Source organism: Crotalus tigris, unplaced genomic scaffold (assembly GCF_016545835.1).
Source record: "Crotalus tigris isolate CLP2741 ecotype Arizona unplaced genomic scaffold, ASM1654583v1 scf7180000018278.843604, whole genome shotgun sequence".
NCBI classification, from domain to species: Eukaryota; Metazoa; Chordata; class Lepidosauria; order Squamata; family Viperidae; genus Crotalus; species Crotalus tigris.
The window spans coordinates 293,700-316,012 of NW_024096920.1; the positions used below are offsets into that span (position 1 = coordinate 293,700).

General features: G+C 41.1%; 1 protein-coding gene across 1 annotated transcript; it reads right to left on the reverse strand.

The window, feature by feature from the left end:
- Positions 1-833: 833 nt before the first annotated feature.
- On the reverse strand, positions 834-17,080 carry LOC120310728 (serine protease 57-like). Its single transcript, XM_039349475.1, has 5 exons — positions 16,351-17,080; positions 10,704-10,875; positions 7,268-7,412; positions 3,955-4,215; positions 834-1,351 (listed from the first exon to the last, which is right to left on the reverse strand). Exons 1-5 carry the CDS (start codon positions 16,412-16,414, stop codon positions 1,199-1,201), a joined length of 795 nt encoding a protein of 264 aa, XP_039205409.1. The 5' UTR covers positions 16,415-17,080; the 3' UTR covers positions 834-1,198.
- Positions 17,081-22,313: the final 5,233 nt, after the last annotated feature.

The window sequence follows — 22,313 nt, forward strand, 5'->3', positions numbered from 1 at the left end:
CATTGCAAAACCTGAGGGCCCAAACGGTCTCGGTGCCCCAGTTGCCTCTGAATACTCATTTTTTAATGCCACAGAAGGGAAATGTTATAAATGCACGCGGGATCATCATACTAAGGGTGTTTAATACAACTTTTAATAAAATGTTCGTTTAAATTAGGTCAAAATTAGCAAAATCACGGCTAGGCTGGCTTCTTTATTTCAGTCCCGTTGATTATGTAATGAAAACTCCTTAGGTCATTTTTTTTTTTTAAAGCTTATTTTGTATTTCTGGAGAATTTTGGTTTTAAGATGGAAAGAAGACAGTAACATTCCTTGTAAAGACATGCAATTGTGCCATGAAAAGTCTCCACTTCCCTCCATCCCACAGAGTGAATACACAAGGCCATGAGGGAAAGGCCTGTGAAACAGAGATGTGGTGATGCAGGAAGAGACGAGAAAGGCTGCTAGATGTTGGAATAATCAGCTCCAGATCCGCAAGCATTTTTAATTGTTCGGTGATTGTGATAGCAAGATGACTAGCCCCCACCCTTAGCTTCAGAGTGGGGAAATTAGGTGGAAAATTCCAAGTTCTACAGCTGGAATGGAGAAAGCATGAGGTCAGCAGACCAGGAATTAAGCTGGGAAGGACTTGAACTTTACTCAATTGTTCCAAGATTTGTAACTGATTCATTACTGATTGTAAGTGGGTGAGTTGTTTGTAGTACAAACAAGAGGGAAGGGGGGGAAGAGAAGGAGCAGGAGAGAGGAGGAGGGGGGAAAGAAGAAGAAGAAGAAGAAGAAGAAGAAGAAGAAGAAGAAGAAGAAGAAGAAGAAGAAGAAGAAGAAGAAGAAGAAGAAGAAGAAGAAGAAGAAGAAGAAGAAGAAGAAGAAGAAGAAGAAGAAGAAGAAGAAGAAGAAGAAGAAGAAAGCATTCTATAGTTGTACAATAATACCGTGCCCTTGATGAAAAAAAATTAATTATTCTGTGGAGGCTGCCCTTAAAAAAAATCTACCAATTGCCAGTGTAGCATCAACCTTCTATTCTTCTAGATGTGTGATGAATACGTCACCTAGAACGTCCCGTCAATCTGGCTGTGTATGGCTTGGAAATTCTGGGAGTTGTAGACCTGGACAACACTGAGTAAATGTGTTTCTCCTCTCCCACCAAACAGCTCAGCTTTTTTTTTGAGAAGCCCACCAAGCCTTCCAAGACCCCCCATCAGAAGGTCTGCAGGATGAAATGGATCCAGGGGATGTAATTGGCAATGCGGGTATAGACATCCGGAAACCACCGATCACCACATCTCTTTCCGTTGAAGGAGACGATGCCCTGAACGTGTTTCCCACACACTAAAGGGCCACCTGAGTCACCCTACAAAAGAAGGAAGAGATGGCAAAGCACAAGGTCTCAGTCCTTGGGCAAATGGCTCCAAGCCACATCCCCATGTTCCCCCCCCCCTTGCAGTAACATGACATCAAGCCTCAAATAATAATATTAATAAGGACAAAAATGTCAAATCCAGTCTAAACATCTGGCTGACTGTGCAGATAATAATAATAATAATAATAATAATAATAATAATAATAATAATAATAATATAAAGTTAGAAGGGACCTTGGAGGTCATCTAGTCCGACCTCCTGCTCAGGCAGGAAACCTTATACCAGACATGTCAAACCTGCAATGTCATGTGACGTTGCGCAATGTATTGGGACTGTTTCGCCATTGCTAGCAATGGGGTGAGTGCGGCTTCCACGTGATGCATCCAGCCTGTGGGCTGTCAGTTTGATACCCCTGCCCTATACCATTTAAGATAAATGGCTGTCCACACTCTTCTTAAAAACTTCCAGTATTGGAGCATTCACCGCTTCTGGAGGCAGGTTGTTCCATTGGTTAATTGTTCTAACTGTCAGGAAATTTGTCCTTAGTTCTAGGTTGCTTCTCACTTTGGTTAGTTTCCATCCGTTGCTTCTTGTCCTGCCTTCAGGTGCTTTGGAGAATAGTTTGACTCCCTCTTCTTTGGGGCAGCCCCTGAGATATTGGAACACTGCTATCATGTTCCCCCTCGTCCTTCTCTTCATTAAACTAGACATACTCAATTCCAGCAACCGTTCCTTTTATGTTTTAGCCTCCAGTCCCCTGATCATCTTTGTTGCTCTTCTCTGCTCTTTCTACAGTCTCAACATCTTTTTTACATCATGATGACCAAAACTGAATGTAGTGTTCCAAGTCTGGCCTTACCAAGGCATTGAAAAGTGGTATGAACACTTCACGTGATCATGATTCTATCCCTCTGTTAACGCAGCCTAGCACTGTGTTGGCTTTTTTGGCAGCTGTAGCACACTGCTAGCTCATATTTAAGTGACTGTCCACTATTACTGTTGAGCCAAGTATCACCTATACCAGGGGTCTCCAAACTTGGCCCTTTGATGACTTGTGGATGTCAACTCCCAGAATTCCTCAGCCAGGCATGCCTGGCTGAGGAATTCTGGGAGTTAAAGTCCACAAGTCATAAAAGGGCCAAGTTTGAAGACTCCTGACCTATACTATACTTGTGAACTTTACTTTTTTCACCACTGAATTTCATTTTGTTAGATAGTGCCCAGTGTTCAAGTCTGTCCAAATCCTCCTGTATCTTAAGCCTGTCTTCCGGAGTGTTGACTATTCCTGCCAGCTTGGTGTCGTCTGCAAATTTGATGAGTTCCCCATCTATCCCCTCATCCAAATAGTTGATGAAGATGTTGAAAAGCACTGGGCCCAGAACAGAGCCCTGGGGCACCCCACTACACACTTCCCTCCATGTAGATGCAGTTCCATTGAGGACCACACGCTGAGTACTGCCGGTCAGCCAGCTACGAATAATAGATTTTGGTAATCCCCAAAGACAATGGAATCAAGACAAAAGAAGAAGAAAAAACCCAGATCGTAGAGAGGTAATGATCAGCATGGTAGATTAGATCCTGCAAAGTCACTCCTGTAGTCATTCATTCATTCATTCATTCATTCATCATATTGATACAGGTAGTTCTCAACTTACAACAGTTTACTTAGTGACCATTCGAAGTCACAACAGCTTTGTAAAGTGATTTATGACTATTTCACACACTTACGACCGTTGCAGCGTCCCCATGGTCACGTGATCAAAATTCAGACACTTGGCAACGGGCATATATTTATGGCGGTTGCAGTGTCCCAGGTTCATGTGATCAGCTTTTGTGATCTTCTGACAAGCTAAGCCAGGGGTAGGCAACCTTGGCTCTTTTATGACTTGTGGACTTCAACTCCCAGAATTCCTGAGCCAGCATGGCTCAGCTTGGAAACCTCTCCCTTTCTCCTCAGCATGGCTGGCACAGGAATTCTGGGAGTTGAAGTCCACGAGTCATAAAAGAGCCAAGGTTGCCTACCCCTGAGCTAAGCCAATGGGAAAGCCAGATTCACTTAACAACGGTATTACTAACTTAACTGGTTCCTTTAACAGCTGTGGCAAGAAAGGTCACAAAATGGGGCAAAGCTCACTTAACAAATGTTTCACTTAGCAACAGGGGCTCAACTGTGGTCCTACGTTGAGGACTACCTGTATTATTTTTGGTTTGTTTTCATATACTTTGTTGTAGATTGCCCACAGGGGTGATTAATAAGTAGAGTGAACCAATCAGTTTAATGCAGGGGTTCTCAAACTTGGCCACTTTAAGACTTGTGGACTTGAACTCCCAGAATTCCCCAGCCACATGGCTGGCTGGGGAATTCTGGGAGTTCAAGTCCACAAGTCTTAAAGTGGCCAAGTTTGAGGAGCCCTGGTTTAATCCATCAACTTGTGACCAACGGCCTAATGGATGACAGCACCAGCCCTTTGTTGATCACATTCTCAGGTTCGCAATTTTACCCTTGCAGGGTTGCAGTCTCGGGCCAAACATGGCATATCAAACTCCACAGCATCCCGAGTTTCTATTTTGAGAAAGTCCCCCCAGGGCTCACCGAGCAGAAACCACGCAGGACGGGACTGGTGCTGGCTGCGCACACCATGTTCTTGAAGACGTGTCCTTGCCACGAGTCGTTGCAAGCTTTCCTGTCCACAATGGTGGTGTTGGCTTCCATGAGTTTAGTGGGGACGGTCGCATAATTTGTGATGTCCCCCCAGCCAATAACGTGGCACGGGAGTCCAGGGCAAGGATCATTGTTGGCTTGAGGTAACTTGATCCGCCGGACATTCTTGTTGAAAATGGCGGATCTATTCAACTGCAGTAAGAAAGAGAAAAGACGAGATGGGCTGCTAAGGCCGGTGTTGCATTTTCACCATGATTCATCTGCAAAGTATGAACCACAAACAGGAGCAGGTACAACCTATTCTCCAAAGCACCTGAAGGCAGGACAAGAAGCCATGGATAGAAACTAATCAAAGAGAGAAGCAACCTGCAACTAAGTAGAAATTTCCTGACAGAACAATTAATCTGTGGAACAACTCGCCTCCAGGACAGCAATAGCAATAGATTTATATACCGCTTCACAGTGCTTTATAGCCTCTCTAAGCGGTTTACAGAATCAGCCTATTGCCTCCATCAATCTGGGTCCTCATTTTACCGACCTCGGAAGGATGGAAGGCTGAGTCAACCTTGAACCGGTGAGAATCGAACTACTGTCAGATGGCAGTCAGCAGACGTAGCCTGCAGTACTGCATTCTAACCACTGTGCCTCCACAGCTCATAGGTTATGGGTGTTCCAACACTGGAGGTTTTTAAGAAGAGATTGGACAATCATTTGTCTAAGATGGTATAGAGCAGGGGTCCTCAAACTTGGTCACTTTAAGACTTGTGGACTTCAACTCCCAGAATTCCTCAGCCAGGCATGCTGGCTGAGGAATTCTGGGAGTTGAAGTCCACAAGTCTTAAAGTGGCCAAGTTTGAGGACCCCTGGTATAGAGTTTCTTGTTTGAGCAGGGGGGTTGGACTTGAAGACCTCCAAGGTCCCTTCCAACTCTGTTATTCTGTTTTTCAGTTGTGTGCACACTTTTTTGAATCCCACGTCTAGGTGTAACCATAGGTATGGTCCAAAGTTCCTAAGTAATGCAGGTAACCCTCGACTTATAACCACAACTGAGCCCAATATTTCTGTTGCTAAGTGAGACAGTTGTTTAAGTGAGTTTTGCCCTGCTTTACGACCTTTCCTGCCGCAGTTATTAAGTGAATCACTGCAGTCGTTAAGTTAGTAGCATGGTTATTAAGTGAATCTGGCTCCCCCATTGACTCTAGCTAGTCAGAAGCTCTCAAAAGGGGAATCACATGATCCCAGGACAGTGCAACTGTCAGATACATGCCAGTTGCTAAGCGGCCAAATGTTGATCATGTGACCGTGGGGATGCTGCAACTGTCATAAGTAGGAAAACCGGTCAAAGCCATTTTTTTTCACTGTTGTTGTAATTTTGAGCAGTCACTAAATGAATGGTTATAAGTCAAGGACCGCTATAGACTTGTTCATGGTAGTCCCACCAATTCAAATGCCTTCCTCACCAAGTCAGTTTAGTGAATTCTCTTCATTAAACTAGACATACCCAACAGTTGCAGGAATTGGGTGTGTCTAGTTTAATGAAGAGAAGGACGAGGGGGGACATGATAGCAGTGTTCCAGTATCTCAAGGGCTGCCCCAAAGAAGAGGGAGTCAAACTATTCTCCAAAGCGCCTGAAGGCAGGACAAGAAGCAACAGATGGAAACTAATCAAGGAGAGAAGCAACCTCGAACTAAGGAGAAATTTCCTGACGGTTAGAACAATTAATCAGTGGAACAACCTGCCTCCAGAAGCTGTAAATGCTCCAACACTGGAAGTTTTTAAGAAGAGACTGGACAGCCATTTGTCTGAAATGATATAGGTTCTCCTGCTTGAGCAGCAGGCTGGACTAGATGACCTCCAAAGTCTCTTCCAGTTCTATTCTATTCTATTCTAAATCCCAACTCATTCGAGCACAGTTTTCTGCCTTACTCTTTAAAGATTCTTTTCCCACAACGTTACATAAGTTTTATTTGCAGTTTTTATGGCCAGCAGTTTGTTCATGCAAAGTGATCCAAAAGGTTTGGGAGGTCTAGAGAGAAATGTTGAGGGGGAGCATTTCAGAAGCTGTTCAAAACAACTGAATGTTGTGCCACACCATCCAGATGTTGGCCATCTGACGTGTCCTGGTCTGTGGAGCCACTTAGCCATTTCCACCCTGCTGGAACTTAAGTACATCACACATGTTGCCTGCAATTATTTCTTCCTTGCGGAAACCAAGATCGCCACCTAGTGTTTATCTTTTAATACACAGAACAATGGAAAACAGACCCACGGTTTTGATTTATAATTTGGGAGTAATGGTAGTGTGTTATGAGAGTTTGGGAATTGAGAGATAGGAAATATATCTTGCACTAATGAACAACTAGAATTTCAGTCCCCAATTGCTTGAAATCTGAAGAATTTTTCCCAATCAAGCTTAGAAGACAGTAGAACGTAGATTAGATGGCTGATTTGGTATAAGTTGGCTTCCTAGATGCTTTTTAAAATTTACCATTTATTGAGACTCCAATAAGTAACTGGAATCTTACTTTATTTTGCAGCAGTGAATAATAGTTCAGCAAAAGGGCATATTTGTATGAATGCAAATAGCCTTCAGCATAATTTCTCACGTCTTGACCATTTAGTTAATTAAATCCTTTTTAAAGCATCAGTTTTGCAAATGAAAAGCAAGATTTGATCTGGCTGCATAAGTTGGCAAACCCTTCCCTAGGAAGGGAAGGAAGGAAGGAAGGAAGGAAGGAAGGAAGGAAGGAAGGAAGGAAGGAAGGAAGGAAGGAAGGAAGGAAGGAAGAGCAATAGCACTTAGACTTATATACCACTTTACAGTCCTCTCTAAGCGGTTTACAGAGTCAGCCTATTGCCTCCAACAATCTAGGTCCTTCATTTTACCAACCTCGGAAGGATGGAAGGCTGAGTCAACCTGAGCTGGTGAGAATCGAACTGCTGACAATCCGCAGAATTAGCCTGCAATACTGCATTGTAACCCCTGCACCTTTATGGCTCTTCCTTCCACCAAGGAAGGAAGGAAGGAAGGAAGGAAGGAAGGAAGGAAGGAAGGAAGGAAGGAAGGAAGGAAGGAAGGCCTGGCCTTAGAATCTTGCACTAAACATTAATATCCTTTAACTAAGACTTTTATCAGGAAAAAAAAACATTTCTTTGCAATGTGCAGTAGCAAAATAATATAATGCTATTCTTTTTCTGCCATTGTATACCCAGACAGGTGCCTGTTTCTCTCCCCACACTCACTTTGAGTAAACGGATGTCATTTTTCACTGTCTCGGGATTGAAAAGTGGGTGAGCAATGGAGTTCTTGATTCCAAAGATTTGCTGGGAGGCCTCTGGCTTCTTGAGTGAATGGGCACCGAGGATGACACGAAACTGTGCAGACCGCCTGCCAGGATAAATTGAGAAAAGGTTAGAACTGGCAATATTGATCCCTACTGCATAAGACAATTTCCACAAGAAAAAGAAACATAACCTCTTGTGGGAAGTCAGCCCCCCAGAGAAGGAAATATTAAAAAGGGCAGGAAAATATATTTCCTCAAAGGATCTTAAAGAGGCAGAAAAGCATGCCCAGTTTTCTTAATAGCCCCAAGTCTCCCTCCCCCAAGCAGAAACCAGCTCAGTAGAAATGCAGATGTAAACCATTCAGGAAAGTTAAAGCTAGAAGAGTAAGAAGAGTAAGAAACCTAAAATCTACATACACCACCCAAACTCTAAGACAGGACATAATACGATTAACACAGAGATGCACATTCAGACTCAGGTCAAAATACATGGCACAGAAAATATAAAGCCTCAAACAGGAACAGGAAACAACCTCAAGAGCCCCAGAGGGTATAAAAACCCACTCCTTACATATGCTCACTCTTTTTTTTCTGCCAGAGCCATCTTTCTGTCTGGCTCTCCTCTTCAATAAACTGCAACCTAAAGCAGTCGCCATGTTGTTTATCCCCAGCTTGGACTGAACCATGATGAAGACTTTTCCTTCAACATTCTCTTCAGGAGAAACTTAGTTTTCGGGAAATAGGGCAATACAGGTAGCCTCAACTTATGACTATAATTGAGCCCCAAGTTTCTGTTATTAAGTGAAAACAATTGTTAAGTGAGTTTTGCCCCATTTTACAACCTTTCTTGCCATAGTTGTTAAGTGAATCACTGCAGCTGATAAGTTAGTAACATGTTAAATTAATCTGGCTTCCCCATTGACTTTGATTTTGAAACGGTCCCCAAAGGTGATCACATGGCCTTGGGATACAAGCATCAGTCATAAATAGGAACCAGTTGCCAAGCATCTGAATTTTGATCACATGATCACAAGGGAATGCTGCAATGGTTGTATCTGTGAAAAATGGTCATAAGTCACATTTGTCAGGGCCGTTGGAACTTTGAACGGTCACTAAACGAACTGTTGTAAGTCAAGGCGTATCTTTATGTGCACACACTGATTTTAAAGTGGAGTTTGGCCCTTTAGTGAACTCACAGTTACATTAGTCATAAACGTTGGGCGATCCAGCTGCCTGGTTCACTTTACCCGAACAGAATCCGGGCTGGATCCTCAAAATCTACGGTACTCTTTGTTTATGTACACAAGCAAAAACAGCATTTGAGGAGCCCCTAAGAAGATGGAGGATTCCTATGGCTAGAAAGAGAATCAAAGAGAAAGGAATGTGATATGTAATTTTGAATACATATTAGCAAGAAGAAGGCTATTGAGTGATTAATTAACATATGGTTTATGATAATTAACTGTTATCTATTATTGTTTGTTAAATACATGAACCCAGACATTATGCTGTTTGCTAAATATTGAGAATGTTATTTGGAAAAATCCCAATCCCAACCCTAACCTTAATCCTAACCCTAACCCAAATCCCAACCACAACCCCAATCCCACCTTGTTCCTAACCCCATAAAAACTAATAAAATCTATACAAAAAAAAGTGGAGGATTCCTTTATACAGGTAGTCCTTGACTTACAATCGTTCATTTAGTGACCATTCAAAGTTACAATGGCAATGGAAAAAAAAAGGAACTTATGACCGTTTTTCATACTTACAATCTTTGCAACATCCCCAGGGTCACGTGATCAGAATTCGGGCAATTGGCAACTGCTCTCGTAACTTTCCCAGCTAGCTTCTAAAAAAGGAAAATCAATGGGGGAAGCCAGCTTTGCTTAACAACTGCAGGTTTCACTTAACGACTGCAGTGATTTGTTTAACAACTGTGGCAAAAAAAAGGTTGGAAAATGGGGTACACAACTCACTTCACTGTGTTGCTTAGCAGTGGAAATTTTGGGCTTCATTGTGGTCGTAAGTTGAGGATCCCCTATACAGAGTTCAACCATAGTGGGTTTGGAATGAATTCTTTCACTGACTTTTGATCCATTGCTGATGCAACATACATGCTCAAAGGTTCTAACATGCAACGTGCAACATCCCATAATTTTGTAGTGTGATCTCGTTAATGCTCCTCTACCTATTTAAGAGATGTGTTTTTCACATTAAAATCAGTCTGCAAGATCGTTAAAGAAAGAACGAGAACTAAGGAGAAACTTCCTGACAGTGAGAACAATTAACCAGTGGAACAATCTGCCTTTAGAAGCAGTAAATGCTCCAACACTGGAAGTTTTTAAGAAGAGACTGGACAGCCATTTGTCCAAAATGGTGTAGGGTTTCCTGCCCAAGCAGGGGGTTGGACTAGATGACCTCCAAGGTCCCTTCCAATTTTACTACTATTACTATTACTATTACTACTACTACTACTACTACTACTATTATTATTATTATTATTATTATTATTATTATTATTATTATTATTACCTCAACAATCCCTTCCAATCCTATTATTCTAGGCTCTAAGTCAATGTATAATAAAAGAGAATCCTTGTCCTTGGCAAGTTTGAACCAGTTCTCTTATCAGGGTCTACATAGCTTTCCTTATTCCTTCAAGAACTAAAAACATTAATCAAAGAAACTCCTAGTTACTGAAAACATTCATCAAAGAAGCCCTCTCTGCTGCTGCCGCAGCCATCAATTTGTACCTCAGTCCTTGTATTAAGTTATGCAAACATTTTAGGCAAACCCATCATGTGAGCAACATTGTGCAAATGCAGAAAAGGATTTAGAAGTGTTTCTCTACGTTGGCCACTTTAAGAGGTATGGACTTCAATTCCCAGAATTCCCCAACCATTATTCTAGATCAGGGGTAGGCAACCTTGGCTCTTTTATGACTCATAGACTTCAACTCCCAGAATTCCTGAGCCAGCATGGCTCAGCATGGAAACCTCTCCCTTTCCCCTCAGCATGGCTGATTCAGGAATTCTGGGAGTTGAAGTCCACAAGTCATAAAAGAGCTAAGGTTGCCTACCCCATGTTCTAGATACTCTCAGATTATTTGATACAAATTGGAACTCTAATCCAGCTGACTTTGCATGCAGGCTTATTGGAGAATAATAATCCCCTTGAGAGGGAATAATTTTATCTGTTTGTGATCTAGTAGTTGCAACACATCACACTGGTTGTTATTTACCAACAGAGGAGAAGACCAATAGAAGTAGCTCAAGGTTGAGCTGTGGGGTCCTTGGTTCTCTCTGACCCTGGATGTTTGCCTGCAGATGTTTCATGACCCAACTAGGTAACATCATCAGTGCTAGAAGGGAGCGGGGTAAGTTGTTACTTACTTGGGGATCTGACAATGAGCTGCTGTCATCACCCAATTCCGTCCCACCAAGAACCCACCACAGAGGTGTCTGTTCTCCTCTTGGATGGAGGCCATAAAGGGCCGAGAATGGGGTTTCACTTCCTTGCCTCCAATGACCCACGTTCTCCGGATCCCAGCAGCAAAACAAAGACCTACACAAAGAAGCACAAAGGGAGGAAATGATTGATTAAGGACTAAATTACTTAGTCCCCAGATAAAGGGATTAAAGCAGGGGTCTTCAAACTTGGTCCTTTTATGACCTGTGGACTTCAACTCCCAGACTGGCTGAGGAATTCTGGGAGTTGAAGTCCACAGGTCATAAAAGGGCCAAGTTTGCAGACCCCTGGATTAAAGAATTGTAAAAAGATAAAAAAAAATGTCCTGTCTAGAGCCAGGGTGGCGCAGTAGTTAGAATGCAGCATTGTAGGCTAATTCTGCTGACTGCTGACTGCCAGCAGTTCGGCAGTTCGATTCTCACAGGCTGAAGTTTCACTCACCTTCCCATCCTTCCGAGGTTGGTAAAAGGAGGACCCAGATTGTTGGTGGCAACAGGCTGACTCTGTAAACCGCTTAGAGAGGCTATAAAGCACTGTGAACTGGCACTTAAGTCTAAGTGCTTTTGCTATTGCCATATGTAGGCCACGTTGCTACGACCTGAATGTACCCAGATTAGAAATACTGCCTCATTATTTACTGCTTCATTATATAAAGGTTAATTTAGTGTCCTGGCTGAGTGGCACGGTGGCCTAGAGCAGTGGTTCTCAACCTTTTTAATGCCGCAACCCCCAACCGGTCGTAAGTCGAGGACTACTCAACTGGTGCAGCACCGTTTGCAGAATGGGACTTTTGGCGGGCTCAGCAGGGCACAGACAGCCTGGACAATTCCTATTGGCTTTTGAAAGCCAATAGAATTAGACTCTATTCAAGAGAGTCTATTCTATTGGCTTTCAAAAGCCAATAGAATAAAAGGGAGTAGCACAGCTAAGGAAAAGGGGGGGGGGGGAATGGCGACTGCATTGTTTGGCGACCCCCGTGAAATGGTCATTCGACCCCAAATGTGGTCCCGACCCACAAGTTGAGAACCACTGGCCTAGACGTATAGATGCTCACCTTCCACTAGGAAGGTTAAGAGTTCAATTCCAGGCAACAACAGATGTATCTGCTGGGAACTCAAATTTGCTATTTAAGTCCTCTAATTGACTTTGAACAACGATTGTGTTGATTCAACCGTATAGGTGCTGTAGGTAGTCCTTGACTTACGACCAAACGGAGCCCAAAATTTTGGTTGCTAAGCAAGACAGTTGTTAAGTGGGTTGTGCCGCATTTGATGACATTTTTTGGCCACGGTTGTTAAGCAAATCACTGCAGTTGCTAGGTGACTTATGTGGTCATATTAAGCAAATCTGCCTTCCCCAGTTGACTTTGCTTGTCAGAAGCTGAGTGGGAAGGTTATAAATGGTGATCACATGACACCAGGATAGTGCAACTGTCATAAATACATGCCAGTTTCCAAGTGCCTGAATTTTGATCCTTTGACCATGGGGATGCTGCAACAGAATCAAGATCACGTGAAGTATTAATACTACTTTACAATGCCTTGGTAAGGCCACACTTGGAATACTGCATCCAGTTTTGGTCACCACGATGTAAAAAAGATGTTGAGACTCTAGAAAGGGGACTGGAGGCTAAAACATATAAGGAACGGCTGCTAGAATTGGGTATGTCTAGTTTAACGAAGAGAAGGATAAGCAGTGTTCCAATATCTCAGGGGCTGCCATAAAGAAGAGGGAATCAAGCTATTCTCCAAAGCACCTGAAGGCAGGTCAAGAAGCAACGGGTGGAAACTAATCAAGGAGAGAAGCAACCTAGAACTAAGGAGAAACTTCCTGACAGTGAGAACAATTAACCAGTGGAACAATCTGCCTCCAGAAGTGGTGAATGCTCCAACACTGGAAGTTTTTAAGAAGAGACTGGACAGCCATTTGTCTGAAATGGTATAGGGTTTCCTGCCTGAGCAGGAGGTTGGACTAGATAACCTCCAAGGTCCTTCCAACTTTATTATTATTATTATTATCGATCATCGCACAGTCAGCCAGATGTTCAGACTGGATTTGGCATTTTGTCTACCTATCGAGTCCTTACCCAGGACCTGGGATAGGCAGATGTGGATGTTTGATGGTATTACAGATATCGTCGCAGGATGGAAGCAGTTCCTAATAAGGCTGCCTTTTGCAATTGACTAATAGCGAATTTGTCAATTCCAATGGTGTTCAAGTGGTGCTCCAGTTGTTTTGGGATTGCACCCAAGGAGCCTATGACTATTGGTACTACCCTTGCTTGCTTTTGCCACAGTCTTTCTATTTCTATTTGTAGGTCTTTGTATTTTGTTATCTTCTCCAGTTCTTTCTCTTCTATTCTGCTATCTCCAGGCACTGCCACGTCCACTATCCAGACTTTTTTGTCTTTCTTATCGACAATTGTTAAGTCTGGGGTGTTATGTTGCAGGTGCTTGTCTGTTTGAATTCTGAAGTCCCAGAGCAGTTTAATTTTATCATTTTCTATGACTTTCTCTATTTTATGATCCCACCAGTTTTTGCTTACAGGCAAATGATATTTTTTGCAGATCTTCCAATGCACCATTGTTGCTACTTTGTCATGCCGCTGCTTGTAATCAGTCTGTGCAATCTTCTTGCAACAGCTTACCAAGTGGTCCACTGTTTCTTCAGCTTCTTTGCATAGGCGGCACTTACTGTCTGTTGCTGTCTTCTCAATTTTGACTTTGTATGCATTTGTCCTTAAGGCTTGGTCTTGTGCAGCCAGAATTAGTCCCTCGGTCTCTTTCTTCAATTTTCCTGCTCTTAGCCATTGCCAGGTTTATTATTATCTGCTTTCCCAGCTATTTTTTTCATGTATTGGCCATGTAGTGCTTTGTCTTCCCATGCCTCTATTCTGTTCTTCATTTGGTCTTTCTTGTAGGCCAGTTTGGTCTCTCCAGTAGTTAGTAAGCCTTCCTGATATACTAATTTCAGTGCATCTTCATCATTGTTCTTCAGATATTCTTCCAAAGCCATTTTTTCTTCTTCAACCATCTGATGTACTTGTAGCATTCCACGCCCACCTATTTGCCTTGGTAGATAAAGTCTATCAATGTCACTGCGTGGATGAAGGGCATGATTCATTGTCATTATTTTTCTGGTCTGCCTATCCATTGCTTTTAGTTCTGCTTGAGTCCAGTCCACTATTCCAGCTGTGTACCTAATGACTGGGATTGCCCAGGTGTTGATTGCCTTTATGGTATTTCCTCCATTGAGTTTGGACTTTAAGATCTTCTTCACTCTCTTGATGTATTCACCTCTAATCTTTTTCTTGACTTCAGTGTGCTTGATGTTGTCAGCTTGAAGGATACCCAAGTATTTGTAGTACTCTTCCTCATCCAGACTCTTAATGTTATTTTCGTGGGGCATCTTGATTCCTTCAGTTTTCACTATTTTTCCTTGTTTGATAGTAAGTGTGGCACATTTGTCCAAGCCAAACTCCATTACAATATCTTGGCTATATATACGGACAGTGTTGAGCAGCGATTCTATTTCAGATGATGTTTTTCCATACAGCTTCAGATCATCCATGTATAAGGAGGTGGGATAGTCTGGCAGATGTTTTTGATGTTTGATAGCCATGTCCTGAGTTATTCAGTATTGTTGACAGAGGAAACAGTGCAATAACAAATAGTAATGGTGATAATGAATCTCCTTGAAATATTCCTCTCTTGATATTAACCTCTCCCAGCCTCTCACCATTGATCTGCAACTGTGTCTTCCATTGTGCCATCGATCTTTGCACAAATTTTCTGATGTTTCTACTGACTCCTGTTATTTCTAGGCACTTTATTATCCAATCATGTGGCAGAGAGTCAAATGCCTTTTTGTAGTCAATCCATGCCACATTCAGGTTGGTCTTCCTTCTCTTGCAGTTTTCCAAGATCATTTTGTCTATTAGGAGTTGATCTTTTGTTCCTCTGCTATTGGGGCGGTTTCCTTTCTGCTCAGGTGGAAAGAGATTGTTTTCAACTAGATGCTGTTGCACTGCATCAGCTACTACACCAGTTAGTAATTTGAAAGTTGTTGGTAAGCAGGTAATTGGCCTGTAGTTACCTGGTGTTGCCCCTTTTGCTGGATTTTTCATTATTAGGTAGGTTTTCCCAGTTGTTAGCCACTTTTCAATTTCTCCTCCTTGTAGTATATTGTTGAACTGCTTGGCAATGAGTGGGTGTATAACAGTTAGATGTTTCAACCAAAACCCATGCAGTTCATCTTCACCTGGTGCTGACCAATTTTTGATTTTCTTTGCTCTTTTTTCTACCATTTTTGTTGTTATTACTAGTTCTTTCATTTCAACTTCTGTTTTATTTGCATCCACCTCTTTTAACCAAGCCGCATCCTTGTTGTATTTCTTTGGGTTATCCCATATCTGCTTCCAGAACTGCACTGTTTCTTCCTTGTCAGGTACTGACTGATTCCTTGCAGTTTCTCCATTGATGGATTGGTAGAAACGTTTCTGATTGGATTGAAATTGGAGGTTCTGCCTATAGTTTGCAATTCGAGCTTCATATCTACTGATTTTCCTGGCTATAGCTGTTATTTGTTGCTTTATTATTTCCAGTGCTTCCTTGATCTTCCTTGTTTCTAAGTGGTATTTCTTGATTAGGTATTCTTTGGTCTTCTTGTTCTTCAGCTTCTTTTCTTTCATCTGTTCTAGCTTGCTTGCATGTGATCTTAACTTGCTGATCTTATATTATTATTATTATTATTATTATTATTATTATTATTATTAGTTGTACATGTTAAAACTGGCGATGTCACTTTTTTTCAGTGCATTTGTAATTTTAAACAATCATTAAACCAATTGTTATAAGTCAAAGACTACCTATACAAAATGCTCCAGATAAGCCCTCAACATTTTACCTCAGGACAGAATGGAACTCTCCTCACAATCAAATTGTTTACAACCCGTCTGTAGGAGCAATCGTAAGGTTAGTTATTTAAGCAATGGCTTCATGTTGCTTCCTCATGGTTAAATTTGTGATTTGTGGTGAAACCTATATTGCTTTTTATGTATTACTAAAGCTGACTCTTCTATACCAGTGTTTCTCAACCAGACCACTTGAAGATATGCGGACTTCAACTAACAAAATTTCCCAGCTAATGCTACTAAAGAACCTATCAGTTTTTTTAAACGAAATGTTAGCAATAATACTCAAATTACATAAAACAGTTTGGTTAAGGCCCCAGGCTAGAAAGCGGGAGACCTTGAGTTCAGGTCCTGCCTTACCCATGAAAACTAGCTGGGTGACTTTGGACCAGTCCTTCTCTCTCAGCCCAACCCACCTCACAAGGTTGTTGTGGTGGGGAAAATAGGAGGAGAGTCTATTGCAGGGGTAGGCAACCTGGGCTCCCAATTCTGGGAGTTGAAGTCCACGAGTCATAAAAGAGCCCAGGTTGCCTACCCCTGATCTATTGGATATGTTCATTGCCTGGAGACATTTGTTATAATAATAAAGGCAAGATACAGATTAAATAAACTAAATTAAGTGATATTCTGAATCTAACGAAAAGAAATGTTAGCTTTACCTGCCTGGAGCAGGACCCAAAGGAATAGCCGTGTCCTCAGGAGCTGCAAGTCTGCTCTCCCCATCTTTTCAGATCTGGAGAAAAAATTGCCAGCCTCCTCAGCCTTAAAAAAGTGACCTGTTGCCCAATGAAGAAATGAAATAAAGGAAGCCTCTTTCACTTTTTGGAACACGCTTACAGCAGCAAATCCTTTGAAGAGGGCTTGAATGTGTCATGCAATGGGTGGTTGATAGCCTGCCTGGGTCTGCTTCAACTGCCCAAGAGAGTTACTCAAGCAGTTAGCTGGTGTGGTTTCTTTGGGTAACCCCTTCCCTAAAAGGCTTGGGGTAAAGAGGAAGAAGCAACTACCCCATGCCGGATTTACAACTTGGATCAAGGAAGGACCGAAGTAGATAAGCCACCTCTGCTTCTGCATCAGTGACACAAGAACTTTGATCTGGACAGCTGTGGCATGTAGGAATTTAACCAACTGGTCTTGCAGTATTGGAAAGACTCACCAGACTCTGAAACTTTTCCAAAATGGGATGAGTCATCTGTGCTGCATGGGAAGGATGTTTGAGATGTTGTCCAGCCTTGCCTAAGCATCCAAGTGACCAAGATTTGCTAGATAAGAAACAGAGGCAGGTCTATTGGATAAATATTGCATCCAGTTTTGATTGCCATGATATGAAAAAGATGCTGAGACTCTACAAAGAGTCCAGAGAAGAGCAACAAAGATGATCAGGGGACTGGAGACTAAAACATATGAAGAACGGTTGCTGGAATTGCATATATCCAGTTTAATGAAAAGAAGGACTAGGAGTGACATGATAGCAGTGTTCCAATATCTCAGGGGTTGCCACAAAGAAGAGGGAGTCAAGCTATTCTCCAAAGCACCCGAAGGTAGGGCAAGAAGCAATGGATGGAAACGGATCAAGGAGAGAAGCAACCTAGAACTAAGGAGGAATTTCCTGACAGTGAGAACAATTAATCAGTGGAATGACCTGCCTCCAAAAGTTGTAAATGTTCCAATACTGGAAGTTTTTAAGAAGAGATTGGACAGCCATTTGTCTGAAATGGTGTAGGGTTTCCTGACTGAGCAGGAGTTGGACTAGATTAGAAGACCTCTAAGGTCCCTTCTAACTCTGTTGTTGTTGTCGTTGTCGTTGTCATTGTCATTGTTGTTATTATATACACATATGCATATGCATGTAGATATAGATACACATACACATGCACATGCACTTATATATATATACACACACATATATATACACATACATATACACACGCACATACATACACATACATGTGCACATATACATACACATAGACACATACATGCACATATACATACACATGCACATACACCTACACATGCACATATACGTATATACATAGGTCCTGTTACACCTTCTAATCTCTTTGGACAGAAAAAAGAGGACTGGAATCAAAGTGACATCAAATTTCAATACACTGAAGCCTGAACTTATTTTAGTTTACCCTTTGGGTCCCCCAGCCATATACATCTCAGTGTTCAAAAGCTCAAGGACCCTTCCCCCCTATGAGGAAAAAACCTGGCAGAGTGAACTAAACAGGAAGACATAAACCAGCTCTGTGTGTGAGTGTTTGTGTGTTCACAAGTACCAGCTCCGAGAGTGGATGAGATTAATGGACTAGGTCTACTCCCTATCTCATGGTTCCATCGCTTCCTCATTCTGCTGTAGCTTGAGGAAACATCTCCTGCAGGAAGATCAGGACATCTGGAGAGCAGCCCGTTGAGCAGGCCAACCGCTATGTTCATTTCATTCTCCAGAGCACTTCCTGCACCGTTGAAAGCCAGGAAGATGGGTTTTTCTGATCACTGTACGCTTTGCACGGAAGGGATGTCGTAACATCCAACACGTCCAGCAATATGTCCAACATGATGGAACCAGTTTTTTTTTAAATAATATTTTATTAATTTTCCAATTTTACATTTGAATACTTAAAAAGCAACGTGGTGGCTGGGTTACAACAGTTCAATAACAAAATCTTAGTGCAAATCTCAGGTTACAACATCAAATATTTCTTCTCTTTTTCCCTTAACATTTACTGTCTCATATTCAGGTTAGTACATTTCTAATTATGTTGGAATAAAGTGGAATAAAGTAGAATAGCATAGAATAAAATGAAGAATAAAGTAGAATAATAATAATGATGATGAAAAATCATTATTTAAGTAAAATGATGTGTCTACATAATTCCTGGAAGAAAGCTGTGTTAGCAAAAGCTGTGTTAACAATACGTGACTGACCTAATACACATTGAGAAACATTGTATAACCTGGGCGATATTGCCCCCCAGGGGGCGATTTCATTTTTCAGGGGGGCAATGGAATGAAAAGGGGCGATGCAGGGGCAAAGGAACGAAAAGGAGGCGATATGGGGGTGACGGAGCGAGAGGTTTTGGGGACACTTTTGAGACTTTTTTGTACACTGTATATCTGTCGTACCAAAACATCAGATCGCTCGCTATTAGTGGATTGAATTGTGTTTTCAAATGTTCCTCCAGCTAGTTTCAGTACAGAACGCCGTACATATGTGAATATGCATCGGCTTCATTTTCGAATTTTTGTTGTGCTCTATAAAACATTTTGTGTGTCTCTTTCTATTGTACTTTTTTAGCGTGCACTCCAGTTCGATATTATATTTTCTTTGTGTCTTTTCAATCCTTTTTACAGTGTGCGTGACTATATATATTTTCCTCGAATCTTAATTTAGTTTCAGAGTTTTTGTCTTGAAATTCTTAGTTCCTGCATTGCGGTTTGTTCTTGTGTCCTTTTTATATTTCTTTTTGTGTCTTAAATTTCACTTGTAATTCAATCATTAAATGTTACTGTTTTTATTTTCGGGCATCTCACTTTCTTGCAATTGAATTTTGTTTTCACTGATTACATTTAAGTGTCTTGAATAAATAAGATAATAATGAAATACACGTGTCATGAAGTTTGGGAATAAAGTGATGAGTAGCACCAAAATTTTTCACACAGTTGAGATATGGGAAAAAGACTGGAAATAAATTATTTGCATTGATATGTCCTGATGACAATTTTAAAGAAAACAAAAAAAGTGTTTGCATAAATTGAAGAATTATTTCCTATGAGAGGTTATGTTGGGGGAGGGGGGGCGATGACAACTTCCTCATTGGCTCAAGGGGGCGATTCGTTCAAAAAGGTTAAGAACCACTGGTATAAAGTAAAACTCTCTTCATTGTATGCCTGTGAGAAACTAACTGAATGATATACAATGTAGATTCCATGTGAGCTTCTTTGTTCCTGAGAAAGGGAGAGCTATAAAACTGTAGTTTGAACCCGCCCCCTTTGTTCGGAATCTGCTGTTGTTAACCAGCTTCTGAACCTTGTGCAAATAAACTTCTCTGTTACACCCTTTGGAATTCGTAAAAGTCCTTTTGTTTTCCACAAGAATGTCAACTCAATAAGAACATCATTATTACATTTATCAATACATTTTTAGCTTGTACATATCTTAATTACATTCAGTCTTCATAAACAATCCATATCCTGTTATTGATTTTTACTCAATTTTTAATTTCTTATCAATATTCCAATTTAACCTTTGGTATTTATAATTTTCAGACTTTGGGTAACCAAAATTTCTCTTATCTCACTTCATAACAAACTATAATATCCAAAATACATATTTTATCTATTTCAATATAATCTTGTTCTATTTCCTAAGAGTTATCATTTCCCATCATATTAAATCATGAACTGAATAACACAATATCCCCTTTAATAAATCAAAACCATTATATATATTGCCTGGCTTAATCAATAAATCAAACATATTCATAATATTTAATTTTCTTTTCCCTTTTAAGTCTAATTTTTAAATATTGAACCGATAAAATCCTTATTTTCAACTGGTTTCCAAATATTTAAAATCTAATAACCAAAATCCCCCTTATCTCAACATCTCCCTTTAACCCTCTGATTGGCTATATAAAACCCCCTCTAATGAGTCAAAATCCCAGTTTTTTCAACCTTATTCTAGCTTTCTTTCTTTGCCAACTAGGATTCCATATCAGCGCCTTTAAATCATCAAATAGATCTCCCTCTATTCTTACATATGTTATTTGAATTAAAGGAGACACTTGATTGCCAGTTTTCTGGAAGCACTAGCCCATTTGTATTCATTAAATTGTCTCCCTGTTATTCCAATTCCCCATGTTTGCTCTAATATATTTGTCTTCAATTCAATCTGTTCTACTTCTTTCTCAAATTTCTTCTGATTTATATAGAAAGTCATTTACATTTTCAATGTTGTCACTTCCTTTTCTGGATTTTCCATCAGGTGTGTTTGTTGGTCAATTGAGTCCTCTGTCTTCATATTTGTTTGTTACACTTCTTCTGTTATGTTCTGCATTGTTGGTTCTTTGGTTGCAGTCAAAATTTGGCTTTGTGCATCTAAGCTGGCATCTTGATCTTTTATTTTAGGTCTTATTTTATCACAAGCTAAAATAATGGTTTCATGTATTGCTTTCAACATGAAAGAATCTTTTCCTGATCTTCATCCATCTCTTTCACTTATTTGTAAATAGTCTTTTTAGTAAAAGTTATTTGTTAAGCAAAAGTCAGTAAAGGTTTACATTCACAATTCAAGTAGACCAATTTTGCTGCCCAGTTGTTCTGTTACAGCTAAGTCTCTCACAGATGGCTCCAAGGTCTGGAAAGTCTTATCTAAGGTCTGGGCTTTGAGCCACATCTCTTTTTAGGAAATAACAAATTGTAATACCAAGTTTCACCACAAGATGTCAATGAAGCCATTTAGAGTTTTTTAAGCCCAGATTTTTTCTAATTCTTTTTCCAATTTTATTTCTTTTTTGTAGATAAAAACTAAAGTCTCCAATAGAAATAGGAAAAATTTTGGTCCCAAAGTTTCAGGAACATATAAATCCAATTAGATTAAAGTTGTTTTTTTAATGCTTTGATTCCCCTGGGTAGTCAGACACCACTATTCTTAGAGGGTGCAACAGAAATTCCCTTCCCTCTCTCCTCACAGGGGGAAGATACTTCAAACAGCCTTTACAGGAAAAGAAGGTACTTAGGGTAAAGAGAAGATCAGATCTCACTCAGTTTCATCCGCGTTGCTTTTAAAGTGCTTGATAGTAGATTTGACTTCAGCTGTCTGCAGCCTAATGATGACCCATATTGCTATGGCCGGTCTTTTCTCTGCCAGTTTGGAGGGCTGCACTGGATCGAGCGGAAGGGCTGCCACCCTCCCGCGATCAAGCGGGGGTCCCCTCCTTGCTCATCGCCCCTACAGGGCGACTTTCGACCCTTTCCAGGGTCCCCCAGTGAAGGAAAATCAGACGTGGAAGAGGAATCGCCTTCCAAGCGTCCGCAGCATCCGTGTCGGCAAACCGGAAGTTGTGATGGAACCAGTTTTGACATTGCTTGCATTTGAGCCTCCACGGTGAAGGATCACCTTGGGGCATCTCCAATTTATCTTCACATTAACTTTGAGGAGATTCGGTTTTGATCTGATGGCTTAAACCAGGGGTCCTCAAACTTGGCCCTTTTGTGACTTGTGGACTTGCTGGCTGAGGAATTCTGGAAGTCCACAAGTCATAAAAGGGCCAAGTTTGAAACCCCTGTTCTAGGTCAATGTTTCTCAATCTCAACCTTATTAAGATGGGTAGACTTCAACTTCCAGAATTTCCCCAGCCAGATATCTGGGAGTTGAAGTCCACCCAACTTAATGTGGCTGAGATTGAGAAACACTGATCTAGGATGTAAGATTGGCAACCCTGTTAAAATGTATTTATTTGTGTATTTTTTAATTATTCATATCCCACCTTTACTATTTTTATAAATAACTCAAGGCAGGGAACACACAAAACATGCCTTCCTCCTCTTATTTTCCTCACAACAACAGCGCTGAGTGGTGAGTTGGACTGAGAGAGGTCACCCAGCCAGCTTT

Coding starts and splice junctions, on each gene's coding strand:
- LOC120310728 (XM_039349475.1), bottom strand. CDS start 16,414: ATGGGGAGAGCAGACTTGCAGCTCCTGAGGACACGGCTATTCCTTTGG. Junction 7,413..10,703: donor GCTCATTGTCAGATCCCCAA/GTAAGTAACAAC, acceptor TTATCCTGGCAG/GCGGTCTGCACAGTTTCGTG. Junction 4,216..7,267: donor ATGACATCCGTTTACTCAAA/GTGAGTGTGGGG, acceptor TTCTTACTGCAG/TTGAATAGATCCGCCATTTT.